Genomic DNA, 20,991 nt, shown 5'->3' with positions numbered 1-20,991 from the left:
TATATATATATATATAGCGATGGAGGGCCAAAGCCGGCGGCACCGCCATCTAAAGGCACCGGGGTTGCGGTGCTACCGGCTTCGGCCCGTAATCGCTGCTCGCAGCTATATTTATATATATATATATATATATATATATATATATATTTTTTTTTTTTTTATTTTTTTTTATTTAACGTTTTAAATTTAAGGCCCACCCTTAAGAGTCTTAAGAGAGACAGAGGCTGTCCAGTACTGTCTGAAATGGTTAACTCTGTGGCGATGCATGTGCAAAAAAGATTTAACTAATCATAAAGTCAATCAGGATACATAACACAGACATACACTAACACCCCACCCCCTATTTTTAAATTAATAGTTATTTTCCAGCACATTAGGGCCCCAAAAAGCATTATTTATTTCATTCATTCTTTCAATTTTACATCTTGCATAGCTTATGGATATACAATTAAAATAGCTGGAGCAAAGTATACTACCACTAAAGGTATACGATTGCTAGGCATCTTCAGGGCTATCATCCACTCGCGAGGCAGAGGCGCTGAGAGGCAGAGGCGCTGGCACCCTCCTAGCAACGGCACTGGTCGCGCTAGCTGCACTAGCCGCGCTATCATCCTGGGGTGGCAGAGACGAAGATGTGCAAGGTGATGTGGATCTCAGCTCTCTTCATCTCCTGGTTGCAGCGATAACTCCGAGACTGTATGTGCGCGTTTAAGGTACCTAAACAACGACTGTTGCAACAGGGCTGAGGGCTGGGTTGGAAAATATGTGACGTCATTATGTTTTTAATTTAATCAGTGTTGATTATGAAAATGAGCATGCAGCATGATAGGCTATGATACATTTTGAGATGCATAATTGATCTTGGAGACATGGAGTGGGTAAAACATGACCACTTTTTGACCACTTCATTGAGCTTTGTTTTGTAGAAAGTATCTTTTTAAAATATTTTCGTTTTGTATCAATTGTATCTTAATTTTGATCAATGTTTTATCAACCAATTGCCTGTATTTAATAAATAAGAAGCAAATGTATAGCAGACAATGTAATAAGGTGCCGACACGATCACTTGCATTGCACGTGAACTGGAGGGCGCCGAAACTCAGCTTGTGCCTCACAGATTTGAGAAATATAGGCTATCTATTATAGAAAGCTTGAAATGTCTATTTTTAAACGAAAATATTCAAAACCAAAAGAAATAGGCTACTCTCTGATTATGTAGGCTAATCCATATGAAAAATGCATTTCTCTCTGGCGTTCATTTGCGATTTGTCCACGAATGGCTAGTCAACTAGAAAAAAATTTAGTCGGAGGCAGCCCTTATTCCACATATTTTCGAACCAGCAGGCCATTCTGGGTTGAGCGAGCGACCCTGCGGAATGAGCGAGCGGAGGGAATATTCAGAAGCTCTCCACTCACGAGCTCTGATCGGAACAAACCCGAACCTCACTGTCTACTGAACTTGCGCAGAAACATCAAAATAGACCTAATCAGCTTTTTAAAATTGTTTTTAAAACTAAACATTTAGACGATTTTAGCACAAATTATGATCTTATTGCCGATTTTTTATAATTCTTGACAAAATTAGAATATAGGCTATTAAAAGATTGCAGTTGCCTACTGAAATTTAAACAAAATATAATTGAAAAATATTTTGTTGTGTTTATTAGAAGTAAAACTAGTAAAATTATGTATTCTTTATTATAGCTTAATTCGGTTATTCTGTTCTATTAAATCATTTAACTAAATCCTGATAACGCGGTGTGTATGAGCTGTAAAGTGTACGGTATAGGCCTATATTGAATTGGTGAAGCCAACGTAAATTTATATAAAACATTTTATGATATATCAATTACTATATATATATATATATATATATATATATATATATAAAAATCACATCACATTACAAGTTAAAATTTAAATAAATAAAAAAATATTAGGCTACCTTCAATCTCAAAGTTGTGCGCTTTTTTTCGCAGTGTGTTTTTTTCTGTCTTGCTCAACCCATCAGAGTATGTCCCATGGGACTTGTAGGAAAAAAAACTGGCGCCCTCCTAGCAACGGCACTGGTCGCGCTAGCTGCACTAGCCGCGCTATCATCCTGGGGTGGCAGAGACGAAGATGTGCAAGGTGATGTGGATCTCAGCTCTCTTCATCTCCTGGTTGCAGCGATAACTCCGAGACTGTATGTGCGCGTTTAAGGTACCTAAACAACGACTGTTGCAACAGGGCTGAGGGCTGGGTTGGAAAATATGTGACGTCATTATGTTTTTAATTTAATCAGTGTTGATTATGAAAATGAGCATGCAGCATGATAGGCTATGATACATTTTGAGATGCATAATTGATCTTGGAGACATGGAGTGGGTAAAACATGACCACTTTTTGACCACTTCATTGAGCTTTGTTTTGTAGAAAGTATCTTTTTAAAATATTTTCGTTTTGTATCAATTGTATCTTAATTTTGATCAATGTTTTATCAACCAATTGCCTGTATTTAATAAATAAGAAGCAAATGTATAGCAGACAATGTAATAAGGTGCCGACACGATCACTTGCATTGCACGTGAACTGGAGGGCGCCGAAACTCAGCTTGTGCCTCACAGATTTGAGAAATATAGGCTATCTATTATAGAAAGCTTGAAATGTCTATTTTTAAACGAAAATATTCAAAACCAAAAGAAATAGGCTACTCTCTGATTATGTAGGCTAATCCATATGAAAAATGCATTTCTCTCTGGCGTTCATTTGCGATTTGTCCACGAATGGCTAGTCAACTAGAAAAAAATTTAGTCGGAGGCAGCCCTTATTCCACATATTTTCGAACCAGCAGGCCATTCTGGGTTGAGCGAGCGACCCTGCGGAATGAGCGAGCGGAGGGAATATTCAGAAGCTCTCCACTCACGAGCTCTGATCGGAACAAACCCGAACCTCACTGTCTACTGAACTTGCACAGAAACATCAAAATAGACCTAATCAGCTTTTTAAAATTGTTTTTAAAACTAAACATTTAGACGATTTTAGCACAAATTATGATCTTATTGCCGATTTTTTATAATTCTTGACAAAATTAGAATATAGGCTATTAAAAGATTGCAGTTGCCTACTGAAATTTAAACAAAATATAATTGAAAAATATTTTGTTGTGTTTATTAGAAGTAAAACTAGTAAAATTATGTATTCTTTATTATAGCTTAATTCGGTTATTCTGTTCTATTAAATCATTTAACTAAATCCTGATAACGCGGTGTGTATGAGCTGTAAAGTGTACGGTATAGGCCAATTTCTAAGTAAAACTATACATGTATATTTTTAATTATTCGTAAATTAATATATAAGAGTATAGGCTATTATATGAACTATTATTAAAATATATATATATATAAAAAAAATCTATCATAATACTAATATAGCCTAAAATTAATATTTATCATAAAACCAATTTCCAAGTAAACCATATTTTTTAATTATTATTATATTTATTATATTAATATAATAATATTAATATAATATATCATAAAACTAATTTCTAAGTAAAACTATGTATAGGCTACATATATTTTAATTATTATAAAATGATTATATGAATTATTATTAAAATATTTAAAATAAAAAATATCGGATATTAAAAAAAATATATAATCATAAAATTATTAAATACATTTTATTTGGATGTAGTAACATGTACAGTACACTCACATAAAATGAGTTACAATCAACTGATTTCACCAGTCCGTTTTTTAATGCTGTGAAAATCCCATTCCCCCTGCTAAACCCATCTTGTTTTATAGCAGTTTTTTTTAAAGGGCCCCTGACCGCAAAGTAACTGCTCCAGCTATTTTAATTGTATATCCATAAGATGTAAAATTGAAAGAATGAAATAAATAAATAATGCTTTTTGGGGCCCTAATGTGCTGGAAAATAACTATTAATTAAAAAAAAAAAAATGTCTAAGGTTTCTTTACATTCTTAGCTTTAAGTGTCAATTATCACTAATAATTTGTTTCATTTCTATTTTTAAGACGCAATTAAGCAAAAAACAAACAAACAAAAAGACAGGTATTTGCCAGTATATACAATATATACAATATGTATTTCATGAACTCTTAAAGCCTATCTTCGTGAAAAAAGGTTCAATAATATTATTTTTAATGACATTCCAATGACTTGGGGAGAGTAATACAATATTTTCCTATGAACCACAGCGTGTTTAACACACAAACGATAAATTCAGTTAAATTAAGTGAAATTAACAGTTTTGTTTTGATAGCTGGTAGCTTTATTCCTTACCCGTCGAAGTTTATAGTTTGAATCGATCTGCCATGTTTTTTTTTGTTTGTTTGTGTTTGTTTTTTGCATCTTTTATTAACACTAGTTCACTTTCTGATAATTTATTTAAGTGTAGACAAAGCTTCCATGCAGGATCTGGGTGCTTGCTTTGTGAAAAATCGATCAATAAACGGATATAGCAAAGGAAGTGCATAAACTCGCTTGCGCGTGCAGGCGAGGGGGAGTGCGATTTGTCCGGGGAGTCGGATTTCGGTAGGCTGCAACACTGGCAACAGTAAATGGCAGTGAGCCCAGCCCACCCATCCGAGAAGTGTCAGCTCTTATTTTGAAAAGGGCTTATTGAGGGGGCGTGACATCACATTGAAGCAATACCCTTGATTGGCTGACTACACGTGTGGATCGTAGTCACACACTCTGCGGAAAGATAGTGCCAAAAAGATCTGTAGACGTGTGCAGAGGGATCTGTGAATGCCCTGTGATCTGCAAACACAGATTCAACACTTGCATGCTGAGCTTTGCACAGAATGTGTAAGAATGTCTTTTTACAGTGCTTTGAAAATACAAGTTAGACTGTGTTTGTTTGCGAATTGTGAGGAGGGCATTTGTAGATTTTTTAATGGGAAAAACAGCGAAACAGTTGTGCCAAAATACTGAAAACAAATGCAACACAATCTACAAACAAATAATGACCCTCATGCGCAGACAAATCACTTTGCATTCATTCAAATTCTGGTTGTCAAGTACAAGTCACTGATTTCTATTTGTGAATCATAAAGAGTTTGTTTGCGGATTTTAAATCTATTTGTAGATCGCATTTTATATTTGTATGTCATGAAGAGTCTGTTTGTGGATTTTTTATCTATTTGTAGATCTTGTTTTACATTTGCGGATCATGAGGAGTTTGTTTGCAGATTTGGAATCTATTTACAGATTGTGTTTTACATTTGCAGATTTTGAGGAGTTTGTTTGCAGATTTTAAATTGATTTGTAGATCTTGTTTTGTGTTTACAAATTGTAATATGCATTTTTGACTCATAGTCTCTTCATTTTCAATGATTATGGCATTATTTTGTCACAACAGCGAAACAATAGTGCCAGAATTCTGAAAACAAATGTGACAATCTACAAACAGAACATGATCTTCACCTGCAAACAAGTCACTTTACATTCATTCAAATTCTGGTTTTCAAGTTCAAGTCACTGATTTCTATTTGTGAATCAGGATGTGTTTATTTGTGGATTTTTAATCTTTTTGTAGATCATGCTTTATATTTGTGGATCACAAAGAGTTTGTTTGAGGACTTTGTATCTATTTGTAGATCATGTTTTACATTTGTGGATCATGTGGAGTTTGTTTGCGGATTTTTAATCTATTTGTAGATTGTCTTTTGTGTTTACAAGTTGTAATATCTATTTGTGACTTTTAGTCTGTCCATTTTCAATGGTTTTGGCATCAATTTACCCCCATATCAACCCTTCATCAGTGCCATGTGCTTCCAAGCATCTCCCTGCACAAGGCAAGATCCAGTAAATCCTCATGCAAGAGCGCTTGATGCATTCTCATGTTTCAGTTGGGTTGTGACTCATGCACCTTTCGCACAGCAGCTGCAGTTTTCCATATGTGTTTTATCCAAATAAACGGGTTATTCCCCACTGTGACAGGCGGATAATTTTTGTGCACAGTGCGCAGACATGACTAATCGATAATCAAATTCATTATTTTATTTATTTGATTTTAAGCCATTTTTTTATGTTAAAATAAAGTTTATGTACATCCCTGTCATTTATTTCACCAGATCACTAAATACTAAAGAGAATATTTTTTACAAGTATATAGCTTAGTGTTCAAGCTATTTTAAGCAGTTTGATTCTTGAATGTGATTGTTCCTCACCTCAATCTCTCCAGCTCACAGCGTGAATCTCTCAGTACACCAGATAAGTGCTTTGCTCCTGAATTGTTTAGTTGATTCTCACTGAGGTCCAGCTCTCTCAGGTGTGAAAGGTTTGGAAATAAAGCCGAAGTCAGGGTGTGACACTGTTTCTCTGTAATACTGCATCTACGCAGACTGAAGACACAAAGAGAAAAGACAATGAATCAGAGCTGATGATTAAACTAAGATTTGTAAATATTTGTAATTCTCTCTATCAGCATTTTCCATTTCAGAAATGTCAATCAAACGGCAACTACACTGAATCGTTCTTCTTCAGACCGTTGACTTGTCACTGTTGGAACAAGGCCAATAGAGAAGTAGCTCGCCATATAAAAGCACCTCTTCAAGCGGACAGAATCACAGGCTGTGATTGTGAACACGCCACTCCGCTGCTGTGTGTGTTCTGGTGAGACGAACAAGAAGCTGAGCTCGTGAGGCGCTGTCAAAAGCTGTTATATATTGTTGATTTGAATGGGCCAATATATTGTATATCGTTCATCCAAAGCATCACTGAAATATATAAATGTTTTTGTTTATTTAAATTAAAAGTTAAGTTCTGATCTATTATTCTCTCTTACTGTTATATGACATTACAAAGTGAAACTATTGCAGGTGTTTTTCATTGCACGTTTTTCAAATGTAAAAAATCTTTCTGTTTTTATTTAAATTGTAAAATGTTATTTTGGGGGGGGGGGGGGTTGCCACAACATCATAGCATAAATGCTCTCAATAAAATATTTGTTATTAAAGCATCAACATTCACAAATCACTGTTAATTTAACAGAAAAGCAATCATAGGCTATGGTGTAATGCATGCAAAAAGCACTTCCTTTATAATCACTAAAAAGCTGAAATCTCACAAAACTAGTTATAATCAGTAAAGTTGACTGCACAAAAAAATATTTTATAATGTCTACACTTTGTTTGTGATATTGAGAGGACTAATGAGAGTCTGAACAAAATCCAGCACTGAACAAAAAACTATGGCGTTTTGAGCAGTGAGTGGATTCACTTAAAGGTCCCGTTGTATGCCCCTTTTCACAAGATGTAAAATAAGTCTCTGATGTCCCCAGAGTGTGTATGTGAAGTTTGAGCTCAAAATACCCAACAGATCATTTTTTACAGCATGTTTAAATTGACATTTTTTGGGGCTCAGAAAAAACGAGCTGTTTCAGTGTGTGCCCTTTAAATGCAAATGAGCTGCTGCTGGACGACCCAGGGGGCGGAGCTTCGTGAGCTCGCGCTCAGTCTGTCAGGACAAATTCATCTCATGGAATGATGATAATATCAGAAACTCTCAGTAACGGTGTTCATTTCGAGTCGGACAATAATGCCTACAGAGTCAGAGTGCTGTATAGAGATGAAACAGGTATGGTTTAGTAGTTTAATTATGGTTATTATAACGTATTGTCATCTGCTTGTATGTATCCATTATTTATTAACAGCCTACAAGTCTGCTGTTTCGGACCAGGTCCGAATGATGATCAAACATGTACTGATGAGTTTAATAAAGTTTATTGTACATCACACAAAAGATGAAGCGTCAGTTTTACTTCAGAAAATCACGGTAAGAGCTGAGTAAACACAGTAGCCTAAGTTATAAGAAGTGCGCAAGTAGCCAGTAGAGTTGAGGGAGCATTCCTGTGGGCGGAGGTTAGTCTAAACACGGTTCTGGTGATGTCACTAATGAAGGAAGTAGAGGGGTGTAGTCCAATCGAGCCGTTTTATGTAGTCAACTTCTGTTAAATAAAATATCTCGCTTGGCATTGAACTTTGAGCTTTATAATTTTACAGATATTATTTATACTCTAACAACAACATTACACACTAACTAAAGTTTGAAACATGGGATCATGTAGAACGGGACCTTTAAATACATCTGATTGGTCAGTGCGTAAAAGAAATCAACAGTCTGTGATAGGCTACATTGCTCAATGCTGTAAAAATAAAAACTCTGCATAATCTTGCATTTGTAAATCAATTTTTATTTTATTTTAGTTATTCTTGTTGCTTTTGTGCAATAGATGAATAATAATTTCTTTGTTTTTAGATATTTTATTTTTAGATGCTTCTACTTTAAGTCCCACGAATAATTTTATTCTCCCGCAACCCGCACTTGCCCATCAAATCTTGGACCGTGACGCAATCTGTTGCGTTGGGTGAGATCCCACGGGATTGCAGGTCTTTATCCACAACCACATTTTTGCACACATCAACATACTTTAAAGTAAAAACTCTGTAGATATATAATATGAAATATAAGCTTTTGGAATTAAAGCATATACAGTATGTGTACTTAATTTAAATTATATACAATCTGTGAAAGTAATTTCTATCTAAATCTGTATGTTTTTAATTGTTTACTTAATTTTAATATATAACATTATTGTCTGCTAAGAGAAAAACTGCTCTGACTCAAACAAATGAGGGAATGGTATTATCCACTCCTGTAAAAATAATATTAAATGTAATGTAACATTTTATGTCACTAAAACAAAATACTCACATCAGTGTGTTGAGTTTACAGTGTTTATCCTGCAGTAGAGAGGCAATCTGATGCATTCGTGTGTCTCCTAGGTCACGTCCACTCAGGTTCAATTCTCTCTGGAGTAACGGGTTTTCACCCACAAGTTCTGTCAAATATGTACAGGCTTCCTCTGCAGCAGGACTTCTCAAAATCCTGCAGAAAGGAAGATGAAATTTAAACATCTTTATGGCTTTAAGCAATATGTGAGAAACATCAGCACAGAGAAAACTGGCTTGTGAAACTGCATGTTAGTGAACATCTGGAGACTCACAGAACTGCTGTAGAGAGATACAGTGATACAGTGAATCTGGGCTTGATGGCATTAAACTACAGTTTCAGAAACATTTAATACCATACTACTGAATCCCATTCAGTACAATTCAACCCTCTACAATGCGAGAGCATTAACGTTACAACGCATCTGCAAGTACATTTTCACTCTGGGCACTAAATAATGTCTATCACGAGCCATTGGCTAATCAACTCTTAGATTTTACTCGCCAGTGTGTGTGTGTTAGAGGCAGAGTGTGTGTGTTAGAGGCAAAGTATGAGTTTGGAATAGTCAGAGTGTTCAGCAATTGAAAATTTATCTGAGCACTTTAGAGTTTCGCTCTCCGTCTGTATTATTTCAATTCAGCTCAATGGATGCGCAGCCAGCATAAGGATTGTCCACATAAGCACCACCAGCCCTAATTTCAGTTAAAATGACAAATATGCATGCATACCAAGTTTTAGTTCTAATTACTAAAGTTCTATCATTAAATAGTGCTTGATTATCATTATATAATGCTTAACCCTCAGGGGACCACAAACGCGCCCGCGCGTTTTGCTCGTTTTTTTTTTTTAGCAATGAAAATAAACACCAAATGCTCTGTTAATTTTGATCTTTCATTTTCGTGTAATACATCAATCGATCCTGTTCAGTTTCTATTTTTTTTCTGTATACTCACAATAAAAATAAAGTGTTTTGCTTTTTGACAAATAAAGAAAAATTAACATGATGCGATTTCTGCCTTCTCTCTGTCCGTGAACTCCCATTTGAAACGCGTTCGAAAATGATCTATAACTCCGCGAAAATTCAGTCAAACATGCAAACAGACCCACGGGCATAAAGCTTGAGATCGCATCTGTTAAATGAAGTAACTTATATAAAAAACAAATATTCTCAGCTTCTGTAATCTGTATAAAAAGAGAGCGACTCCAGTCGAGCTCATTACGAGCTCATTCACAGTAATGTGACCACTCCCCGGAGAGCGCGTGCTATTCAAACGCAAATTCTGAGAACTATTGAAGATCTGTGAAACGCCCATCAGCTGTAAACACAGCGCGTCGCGATCGAGTGAGGCATAATATAGCCTACCTTATGGAGAAAAGATTCCTCAGAACAGTGCTGATGAGGAGCAATATCTCCTGATATGAGGAGCAGATCCCGCTGAGGAGTGAGGTAGGCTGTTTTCTTTTCTCACGTGTGGAATAACGTTATGGAATAACGTTAGTGTAGGCCTATGCAAACCGCAAAAAGATGAATCGCATTTCTAAATATATGACTCGCCTTTCTGTGAGATGAATGAAGGGTACATATTTGTAAAGACTGTTTAGCCTAAATATGAATCGCGCGTCTGTGTGTGAAATAATAAACTGCTTTGCTATAGCCTACTGAGATGAGTAAAAATCCACTGGAATATGTTGAAAAAAATGTATTTGTATAAGCAACGTATTAAACTGCAAAAAAAATACTATTTTTGTCAAAAATAAATTCATAGACTAAGATGTTAGATGTTCCAATGTTGGCTATATTCAAACTAATGAATACATATGATAAAATGTAGGCCTATAATCTTTTTTCTTTTTTCTTTTTTACAAAGAAAGAGTACACTTGAAATATTGTTGAAATTGTAATTATTGTTGTAATTGTAACATTTTTAATAAAATAGCAAAACATATTTACAAGAGAAATGTAAGCGAAATCTTAAATGGTCAATATAAGTCTTCTTCTAAATACATCTTTTGTCCTTGCATTGTGGCTCAGTCAGTGTCACACCTGAATGAATGGCTCATTAGGCAGAGTCATTATGCAGAGTGGGTGGGGAGATTATGCAGAGATTATGCAATCTAAGGTGTAAACTACTCCTCCCCCTTGCATATTGGCTTTCCAAGCAAAACCTGTTTTACACCATTTAAATCAATGTATTTTTTTTTGTGAACGATAAAGCAAAACTATTTTCACATAATTTTGAAGCTAGAACACAAAGGGACAACATCCATTAGTCAAAAGTCTTGTGGACACATATTTAATATGTGTTTTGTGGTCTTAATTCAGCAACTTTCATTTTAATTTTTTCCAATAACCACGCATAAACATTATTCTCTTAAAAATACAAACATCTACATACACGTTGCTCGCATATTATGGTAGCCCTGTTTGTGCTATATAGAGTGAATTTACACCTTTGCCATTAACATGTTTATAAATAACTGAAAAAAGCACAAATGTCAAGGCATGTCAGAACATCTCAAAGGCCCCAAAAACACCGTGGTCCCCTGAGGGTTAATTGACCGATGTTAAGAGTGTACGTTCAGATATTTAAAAAGCTGTGGCGTTTTACAAAAACAAGCAGATTTTATGGAATAATATATATATAAAAAAAATTATGCATATTTATTTTGTGTTATTTCATCACATCTCACCTCAGTGTTTTCAGTGAACACTTCTGATCCTGTAGTAGATCATCGAGCTCCTTCACTCCTGATTGTCCAGGATCATTTCCTGTGAGATCCAGCTCTATCAGGTGTGAAGGGTTTGATCTCAGAGCTGAAGCCAGAGCTTTATACCCTTCTTCTGTGATACTGCAGTCTGAAAGTCTAGAAAAAAAAGGGAATTTATAAAATTCATCAAGTTATTGTTATTTTATGATTAATATATTTAAACATATTTCGTACTGTTCAACAGTGTTGGGGAGTAGCTAGCTACAGTACAAGTCACGATACCACTAACTTAACTACATTTTTTAGTATCTGGACAGTAGCTCAGCTACTTTTAAAACATTGTTGCTTATCCAGTAGCTAGCTACTTTTTCCAAGTAGCTGTGTAGCGCGACTGAAAGCTACACTCCATTTTGCATTCTGATGAATCATGAGCCTGTGTAATAAGAGGTCCACTGGAGGCAAGTTGAAAGATGAAAACCCATATGCAGTTTATTATAACTAAAACAAAACATGAAACAAAAACATGGCGTGGCATGAAAACAAAAAACAAAAAACAAAAACCAAAGCATGAACATGAACTAAGCACAACAGCAGACTTACAGGAAACAATACTTGACAAAGACACATGGCAAACATGAGGGCTTAAATACACAGACTAATGACAAAACAAGGGACACCTGTGAACAATGATCAGACAATAAACCAATGACAAGACATGGCAGGATCACATGACAAACAGGGAATCACATGACAGACATGGAAACAAGACATGACACAGAAACATGACAAGAACAAACCCAAAACGTGACAGCCTGTAATGCATTGAAGCAACGCAGCGTCTTCTTCTTACTAGATAAACTACATTTGTTCATTACCACCATCTGTTGTCACATCATGCATTTTACGACTTTACAGTCCGTCCACCGACAAGAGATTGTCTGAGGATTATAAAAAGGATGAACAGGAATGGATATTTTATGTGAATTGACTGTAATTTATGCAAACCAAAGATTAAAATGCAGTCTACATTAAAGACTTAAAGCGCATATGGAAGGTGAATAATAGCTTTTTAAATGAACTACTTTTCCTTCTTTTTTTGCACTTCTCTTTTGTATTTCTATTTTAATTACAATAATGAACCACCATAGATTAATCTGTCCTGTTAGTTTTGTAATTAACCTAAAAGATCACTAATCGAACTGAAATAAAATAGCAATATAGTAGAGCGCTTATTACTTGGCAAAGGATGGTTGCGGGGGGATTTCAAGCAAAGCGCGAGCAGCTCATGATTTGTGTCTCAGAGCGGCTCTTTTCAGTAAATAGCCTACCGCATGTGCTGTGAGTTTACCCTGCATTTTTGATTACTCCTGTGTATCCAGTTTGAGTTTGCATACATTTTGTTCTTGTATTGATGTTACATTTGTAGCAATTTTGCACTGTGACAGTAAGTTAAAGATATAAGCTATATTTTTTGTGTGTTTTGGATAGTTTACAAAATCAAACGATTGGGACACTTTTTGCCATTGAAATGACTGGGAAAATTGTACCAGTCAACCTGAATTCACCCTACTCATTGAAACCATATTTGTATTACAACATGTTGTTTTAAACCCCCCAAATATTTTACTTATAACAATCTTTATTAAAGGAACACGCCGACTTTTTGGGACTTTAGCTTATTCACCGTATCCCCCAGAGTTAGATAAGTCCATACCCTTCTCATCTCCGTGCGTGCCGTAACTCTGTCTGACGCACCCACCGCTAGCCTAGCTTAGCACAAAGACTGGAGGTAAACGGCTCCAGCTAGCATACTGCTCCCAATAAGTGACAAAATAACGCTGACATTTTCCTATTTACATGCTGTGATTTGTATAGTCACAGCGTGTACAAATAACAAGGTCACATCTCACATGAGACACGGCCATCTTCTAACCGTATACATACTGGGAACTATATGGTGGTCGTGGAGAGACTGTCATGGCGGCGGGTGTGTCGGGGCTAGCTGTGGCGCTCCTTGTTTATGTGCTGATTTTAAGTAATTTCAGCTCTATTGTTACTGGACAAAGTTTTAATAATATTTTTTTACCTTATGAGGATTTAAAATTATCCTGTGCAACTCATTTGATGGCGAGTCATATAAATAATCATTTTGGTTTTGGGAGACATGCTTTAGCTATCACCTTTATTCATCCACATCTCTTCAGTAAAACAAGAGGACGAATGTACAAAACTGTACTTCACCAACAACAAAGCCTCGCTTTCATTATCTCAATTTGCCTATTATTATCTGGCGACATTCATCAATGCCCCGGTCCAGTCAGCACACCAACGCAGACGGGGCCGCGTGTATCATCCATCAATAGTAGGAGCAACACTGGAAACCTACAGGTATGCTCAACGTATACACATTGCTATGCTCTGGAGCAACCGACTGACCTACCGGCTTCTGTTTTTTTGGCGAGCGCTGTGGATTTGCCGGTGTCTGGCGTGGTGGCGGCGGTTGGTGCGTTGGAGGGGGAGTGTGGTTTGTTCCAGAGGAATGGCGTGTTCTGCGGGGGTTCGCGGAATGTGCTGGAGGGGAACCAGGGAGATGGTGTTTGCCCAGCTGGCGTTCCCGCTGTTCAACGGAGATCGCCGTGTGGGTGTGATGATGCAGGCGGTGACTTGGCACTTCGAAAATTGTTACAGTCACAATTGCATTTTACTGAAGGTAATGCTGAAATGGGTAGCATACCCAGATAGCACACGTACGTCGGGCCGACGTTGGCCCAACATCGAGCGTCGGCCTCCCTCCCTATAACATCGCAAAGGCGTCGGCCAGGCGTAGGCAGATCTCTTGTCAGTCAGTGCTCTATTTCCCAGCTCCGTTTTGTCGGCTTTTGGTCGGCCCACTATACGGGAGGCCGACGTCGCGTTGTGCGCGTGAACTTTCAAGTCGCTTTCAAACACTGGAGCGGCCGCGGCGCAGAGTTGCCATGGAAACGCCGCGGGACCACTGCGACTGGTAAGCAGGAAAACTCCCTCTCTCGCTGTTGTTTTCACTGTTTTCAGGTGATATTAGTCTCTAAAATCACACGGATAATACACACAACTGTTCTTGACACTTCTCTTACTTGTAATTGATACGCTTATGTTGAATATTTACTTTTATAGACATGGTTTTGTTTTGTGTCTTCGGAAAAAGTCCGTTAGCATCTCAACCGTTTTCAGAAGAGGTAACGTTAACTTAGGCCTAATTAAGCTAAGTTAACGTTAACTAGGTTGAGCTTTTGTTTATGAAAGTTTGGGCTTTTAATCACCTCTTATGTGTATATGAGAGGTTTTGTAAAGGTTTTACTCGGAAGTGAGATAATTTATTTTACACAAATGTAAACATAAACGTATGTAATCGGTGACGTCACTTACATGGAGTGAAACTAGCTCAATGGTAAACAAATATTGATAAAAAAAAAATGTTCTGTGTTCAGCAACAACAAAATAACCCATAACAGAGGGAAAGCTCCACGACTTCAACATTTCTGAAGAAAGCTGCTGCCGGAGAAGTAGGAAATACAGGTAGGAAATCCAAAACTAAAGAATTAATTATTGATTTTAGGAAAAAGAGCCCCCCTCTTCCCCTCATTGATGGCCAACCTATTGAGATAGTACAAGAATACAGGTACCTTGGCACAATAATTGATAGTAAGCTATGTTTTGAATCACACACTGATGCTGTTTGTGCCAAAGCCCAGCAGCGAATGTATTTTTACCGTAGACTGAGGAATTTTAACATTGACCCCACTTTGATGAGAATGTTTTATTCTTGTTTTATTGAGTCTGTTTTAACCTTCTGTTTTATCTGCTGGTTTGGTTCCTTGTCCTAACAATACTCTCTAATCGTTTTTTGATTTTATGTAGACGTGTAGCAAGATTGCAGGCATTAACTTTCCCCCTCTCTCACACATTTACTCCAACAGAGTGGCAAAGAAGGCAGCTGACCCTAGTCATCCTTTGTCCTGCCAGTTCAAGCTACTTCCCTCAGGCCGTAGGTACTCCATGCCCAGATGCAGGTCAATTAGATTCAGAAACTCATTTTAGAAAAGCATTTCACCTCTGCTGTAGCTTATATATAATATAGCTTAGCTATAGCTTCTTACTTGTAATAAACCTGGCATTATATAATAATATTGTTGGCTCTGTGACAAATGGTTTGTTTTGTGTTCCTAGATCCTTCAGCGTTGATGCCCTGGCCTCCACCGTAGCAGAGTTGGGCGGATCATCATCTCGGATCATCATCTCTAAGGCGCTATGAACCATATGATTAGTAAGTAAAACTTCAAACATACACTAATGTCAAACATACACTAATTGTGTTGGTAAAAAAAATATGTTTTGAAAGAAGTCTCTTATGTTCACCAAGACAGCATTAAAAACAATAATATTGTGAAATAATATAACAAATTTTAAATAACTGTTTTCTATGTGAATATATTGTAAAATGTAATTAATTCCTGTGATCAAAACTGAATTTTCAGCATCACAGCTTCATATGATCCTTCAGAAATCATTCTAATATGATGATTTGACGCTCAAGAAACATTTATGATTATTACCAGCTTTCATTTTCTCAAAGGCGGAGCAGGATACCCAGGGCTTGGTTTACACCTATCACAATTTCTAGCCACTGGGGGACCATAGGCAGGCTAGGGGAACTCATATTAATGTTAAAAAACCTCATAAAGTGAAATTTTCATGCCATGGGACCTTTAAGCGTTTTCTATCAGTTTTCTATGTGAGGAAAACGCTTAACTGTACATAGTAGTCTATTTTTAATTAGTATGGTGTTTACAGAGTTATCATTTATTTATTTTAATATCACTGTCTATGCATTAAGTCACGTTCTGCGAGTGCAAATCTCTAAATTCAACTTTGGACTTGTATTTTACAGGGGACAAGTTCTCAAATTCACATCTTTATGCTCTCGAGTTTTGCTACTCTTTTACTTTCATAAATAACCTTCCTGATAATGTTCGGGGCTCAGACACACTCTCCCAATTTAAATCTAGACTAAAGACACAACTCTTTAGCCAAGCATTCAATTAACACATCTCATAATCTTGTTTTACAGTTAATATGTGATGAAATAGTAAAACGTGCACATGATCATCTTTTGCCTGAAATAATATGGACTGCAGATATGCTAATTTTTCTCCTGTTGCTTCCCTGTTTCTATCTCAGGATGCTCAGCAAGTTCACTAGAGATTATAGCAGCTCCAGTTTGGATCCAGCCTCACTTGTGAAGACTTCAGATGATGGCAACTATAGATGGACATAAAAAAACTGCCAGATATTAAGGTGGGGTAAGCGACATTTCAAAAACGCTGTTGGACACTGTTGATATTTGGAATGAACCCAAACAAACACACCTCTCTCTTCAATGCTCCACCTCCAAAACTCACCAGATTGCCCAGCAGCCGCATCACATTATTGGTGTAAATAACTAATTTATGTTATTGCATGACCTGCTCAATAAAAGCGCAACACTAAGAACGTTTCAGGAAACACGTTATTAATTATGATAAGGCCTGGATTTCCCGAAACCTTCTTAACGCTACGTCGTTCCTAAGTTATACCTTAAGCTGTACCTTATCGTTAATACGTGTTTCCCGAAACGTTCTTAGTTAATTGTACCTTCTGTAAGTCATACGTTTGGATATTTCCCCACCAGTTAATCAAAGTGTGACAACACCAGTAATACCATAATAGAAGTGACGCGCATGCAATGCAGCGTGCTCGTTTTTCCAGGCGCGCATATGCCACAGCGAGATGAAAACATCTCAACTCTTCAGAATGCCACAAGCGCACCGCAGGTCATGTGACAAAAACCAACCGATCAACTTTGGCCTTTCCGTAACAACATGGAAAACTCGGCCGAACAGCTGATCATAACTGTACAGGGCGAGTTTTTATTTCTCATCTCCATAAATATATCTAGTAGTAAAGCTAATGCAAGGGCTAGAAATCAATGAATCCTTTGCTGATACTTTCTCGTCATCATGGAGAGCGCAGTTCATGGTTGCATAGCAACGACAGATGCCACGGGAGCGCAAGTGCTTGTAGAAAGAAGGAGAGATCGCTTTCCACACGTTTTTAGACGCGATATGTGAACGGCCCCTAATTCAGGATAAACTGAGAATCTATTTGGTTTAAAATCGTTTTTGTTTTGTTTAAAATGGAGATCACGATAACATACATCAGAATAACATGTTCCAGTCTATTTTAAAAAAAAGATACTCAATTGAATCATTAATTCAAACACTTTTAAAACCAATTAATTCAGTGTCTCATTCATAAACACTTGGGCTGGGTTTCCCGATAACGTTGTCTCTTAGCGTGCTACGAAGACTCTTAAGGTATAACTTAACTAAAGGTATACCGTTTATAGGCGTGTTCCCCGAACCATACCTTAGAAAGCTGCTAAAGATATTCCTTCTTACGTGTGACGTTACCCAGTGCTGCCCGTGGCGATGCTGCTGAATCTACTGATATCGGTGGCTCGAGAATCAATTATTCACTCGTGCAGGGGCTGCTTCACTGCGTTATGAGAAAGCGGTGTTCTTTATAAAAGAAGCAATTCAGAAATGTACGCGGGTTAAGTGAGAAAAAAACACTGACATTATGGATACGGATGGCAATAAAATCACAGACTTACCCCTGTAAATGTTTAAAATACCATACGAACCCATGAGAAACAGTTAGCATCTACTTACAACTTAACTGACAGTATGCTTTCACTGGCCTTTGAAAGCGCTCCGCGGACGGCGCCGTCTTTTAGAACAACTATTCGCTGTATCCATGGCTGGACTGGCCATTGGGCATACCGGGCATTTTCCCGGTGGGCCGACGTGCTTTTTGGGCCGATAGCCTACATCTCATACTCATACATACTTTTTATTATTATTTTTTTTATTTTTTTAGCGGCCCATAAAATTTGTACATCGGCGGTCAGTGTTAGTTTTTTTTTTCTGACAGACCAGCCCATGAAACACGTAGATCAGCGGCCCATTGGCTCTTTTCTTGATTGACACTGGGCTGGCCCAATCACAACTTTAAACCAGTGAGCGAGCGTGCAGCAGTGTCAGTGTGTATCTGTCAAAATAGTCAGCGAGATGTCATGAGTGTAGGAAGTAGGAACCCATAACCAAGTTACAGATTATTTCCACATCTGCATAGTTGACAACCGCAATTCACTAGAAATTTAATGAGAGGCGTTTGTAAACCATGTTTTCCGCCAAAATAAAAGCTTGATGCAGTTTGAGTCAAAATATAAGATCATGTGCTTATCTCTTTCAGGTATAGAAATTGGTACAACACTAATTATGAAAGTTTCCTTTATTTTTTAGTGCATTTGTTTTACAAAATATGGCTATTACTGTCATTGGATTAATGTTATAACTATTATTATGTAGTAGGTGTAATGTAAATAGACACTGTAACTAAAAGAGGTTTGAATTTTTCTTTGTTTAATTTAATTTAATTTGCACACTGAATATGGGTTGGAGCTTTTAATTTTGAACTCTCAAAGTGCACCAGATTGATGAATTTAACATTAAAATGCACAAAATTGATCTCACGGGGGGGGGCATGCCCCCGAACCACCCTAGAAGGACCGAGGTCCCACCACCATAGTTTTAACACAAATCCTGTAAGAAACACTTGTATTGCTATATGCCAATGCAGCTTATAGCTTGTTTCAGGATTCATCACTGTGTAGTATACTGTAGTTCGACTGTATTAATAAATGTCACATTTTTACCTATTTCATCTGTTAACTCTCACTCGTTCCTATACTCACTCATTACATGGCATTAGTGGTTTTAATGAATAGGAGTTGGTATGCATATAATTAAGGGTGTGCAAAGATGGGTGGTGTTTATGATCATATAGTGGGCCGGTCTGGGCCAAAATGCCCGGGCCGATTTTTTGTCCCAGTCCAGCCCTGGCTGTATCGCTGCCGTAGTTTGAGCAAACTCCCCACCACAATCATTCCCTTTAAATAGACTATTAAACCTATTAAACTATTAAATGGTTTGCCAGCTGATGTACCTTTGATTGTTGTTAGATTTTTAATTATATTATCCAGTGTAATGACAATTTTATTCTTAGCTTTAGTTCTAACTGCTTTTTCTCAATGTTTTTCACTCTGTTACAGGTTGCCAGGAAGAATCCTTCTCTACATTGTTGCTGTTCCTTTTTGATCCCTTTTCTCCTGGAGTTCTTTCTGGTGTCATTAAAATGTCTTAACTTGAATTGTGTCTGTTCATTATACTAGAGACAGTTACACACAAAATTCAGAAGATATTTTTCAATGTCAGTATAGCATACTTTTTTCATATTGGATAGTCAAGTAACTCCAGGGCTGTATATATGTACATAGACATTGAGGGGGACAAGTCCTATAATTATATGTCAATAATAACAATAGTGTGTCAATAGTTAGAAATGGCCAAACTGGAAATTCAATATTGGAAATTCTTGCTATTCTTGACTGTTTTTAGGATGGCAAAAAAGGTTTAAAAGTTACATTTTAGGCTGGTCTACCTTACAGCGACCATCCAAATAGATAGCCAATCAAATCATAGAAGGCGTGGTTTACTGTTCACAGAAGCAGAGCATGTATTCCATCAGTTTAACGTTGAAAGAGTGCGAGGTAAGATGGAACTGTAAAACTACTCCACTTTTTCTTGAATATGGCCATTTTGAGGGATGAAAGTTGCATGTGTTCAGTATCAAAGCTATTTTATCAATTTAAGTCTCAGGGCAATGTTGACTACAGTTTATGTGCTGCTGAGTGAGTGTTGCAGCGCGATCTCCGCTCTCTGTGTGTGTGTGTGTGTGTGTGTGTGCGCGCGCGCGCGTGTGTTCGTAAGTGCGTGCGTCAATGAAAGCAGCGCATGGTGTCTAATGTAAGGAGTAGCCCGAAAGGTCCGACCTATATAAATAAAGGTCCTATAAAACCCATGCAGAGCTGCCAAAAGATTTACAGCTTTGCATCGTTCAAACATCGGCCGGAGATCATTTGCGATCAAAGGCCGACGTCGAGGCGACATATTGCCGATGAGCAAACGATCTCTGAGCGACATCGTGCCGATGGAACTTTGCGCATCGGGCCAACGTCGGCCCGACGTACGTGTGCTATCTGGGTAGCCACGATCGGAAGTGCTACAAATCAAATCAAGAAGTTAACGACAAACCGAGCAGTAGTGAAAAATCGAAAATGGAACGTCTTCAGAACTGTGAATAATTCTAAAATATTATGGGACCCCAGCATAAAACCAAAGGGATTATTTGGCGGTCATCTGAATGTACGTAGTCTCATGTCTAAAAATGAACAAATCCGACATTTGTTATTGGACTCTAATTTAGATTTCTTATGTCTGTCCGAAACCTGGCTTCATGAGAATTCACCTCATGCAGCTATCACCATACCAGGTTATCAAATTTTTAGAAATGATAGACTGAGATCTAAAGGTGGTGGTGTTTTGGTATATATAAAAA

The 20,991-nt window shown here is 37.3% G+C and overlaps 2 protein-coding genes and 1 long non-coding RNA gene across 5 annotated transcripts in view; 1 reads left to right on the top strand and 2 right to left on the bottom strand.

Annotated features, from left to right (window-relative positions):
* The window catches only part of LOC311089879 (uncharacterized protein), an 832,216-nt gene that overhangs the window by 318,965 nt on the left and 492,260 nt on the right, over positions 1-20,991 (bottom strand). The window lies entirely within an intron of this gene.
* Positions 1-20,991, bottom strand: part of LOC311089883 (ribonuclease inhibitor-like) — a 113,846-nt gene that overhangs the window by 71,951 nt on the left and 20,904 nt on the right. Inside the window, exons 7-9 of the mRNA XM_084124915.1 lie at positions 11,437-11,610; positions 8,728-8,901; positions 6,183-6,356 (exon numbers count right to left, since the gene is read on the bottom strand). Coding sequence (XP_083981041.1) covers positions 6,183-6,356; positions 8,728-8,901; positions 11,437-11,610 — 522 coding nt within the window. The remainder of the gene's footprint in view (positions 1-6,182; positions 6,357-8,727; positions 8,902-11,436; positions 11,611-20,991) is intronic.
* Positions 14,920-19,743, top strand: LOC311089893. 3 transcript variants are annotated; one of them, XR_014607777.1, is made up of 5 exons: positions 14,920-15,009; positions 15,411-15,478; positions 15,661-15,757; positions 16,672-16,793; positions 19,646-19,743. It is a non-coding gene; the product is annotated as an uncharacterized lncRNA (long non-coding RNA). The 3 variants fall into 3 exon arrangements; XR_014607778.1 differs by having other exon boundaries at positions 15,411-15,482; XR_014607779.1 differs by lacking the exon at positions 15,411-15,478 and having other exon boundaries at positions 14,928-15,009.

This window comes from Abramis brama, assembly GCF_963993115.1.
Source record: "Abramis brama genome assembly, chromosome: 9".
Taxonomy (NCBI): Eukaryota; Metazoa; Chordata; class Actinopteri; order Cypriniformes; family Leuciscidae; genus Abramis; species Abramis brama.
The sequence above is the reverse complement of the archived record's forward strand: the minus strand, read 5'-3'. Positions and strand labels throughout refer to the sequence as shown.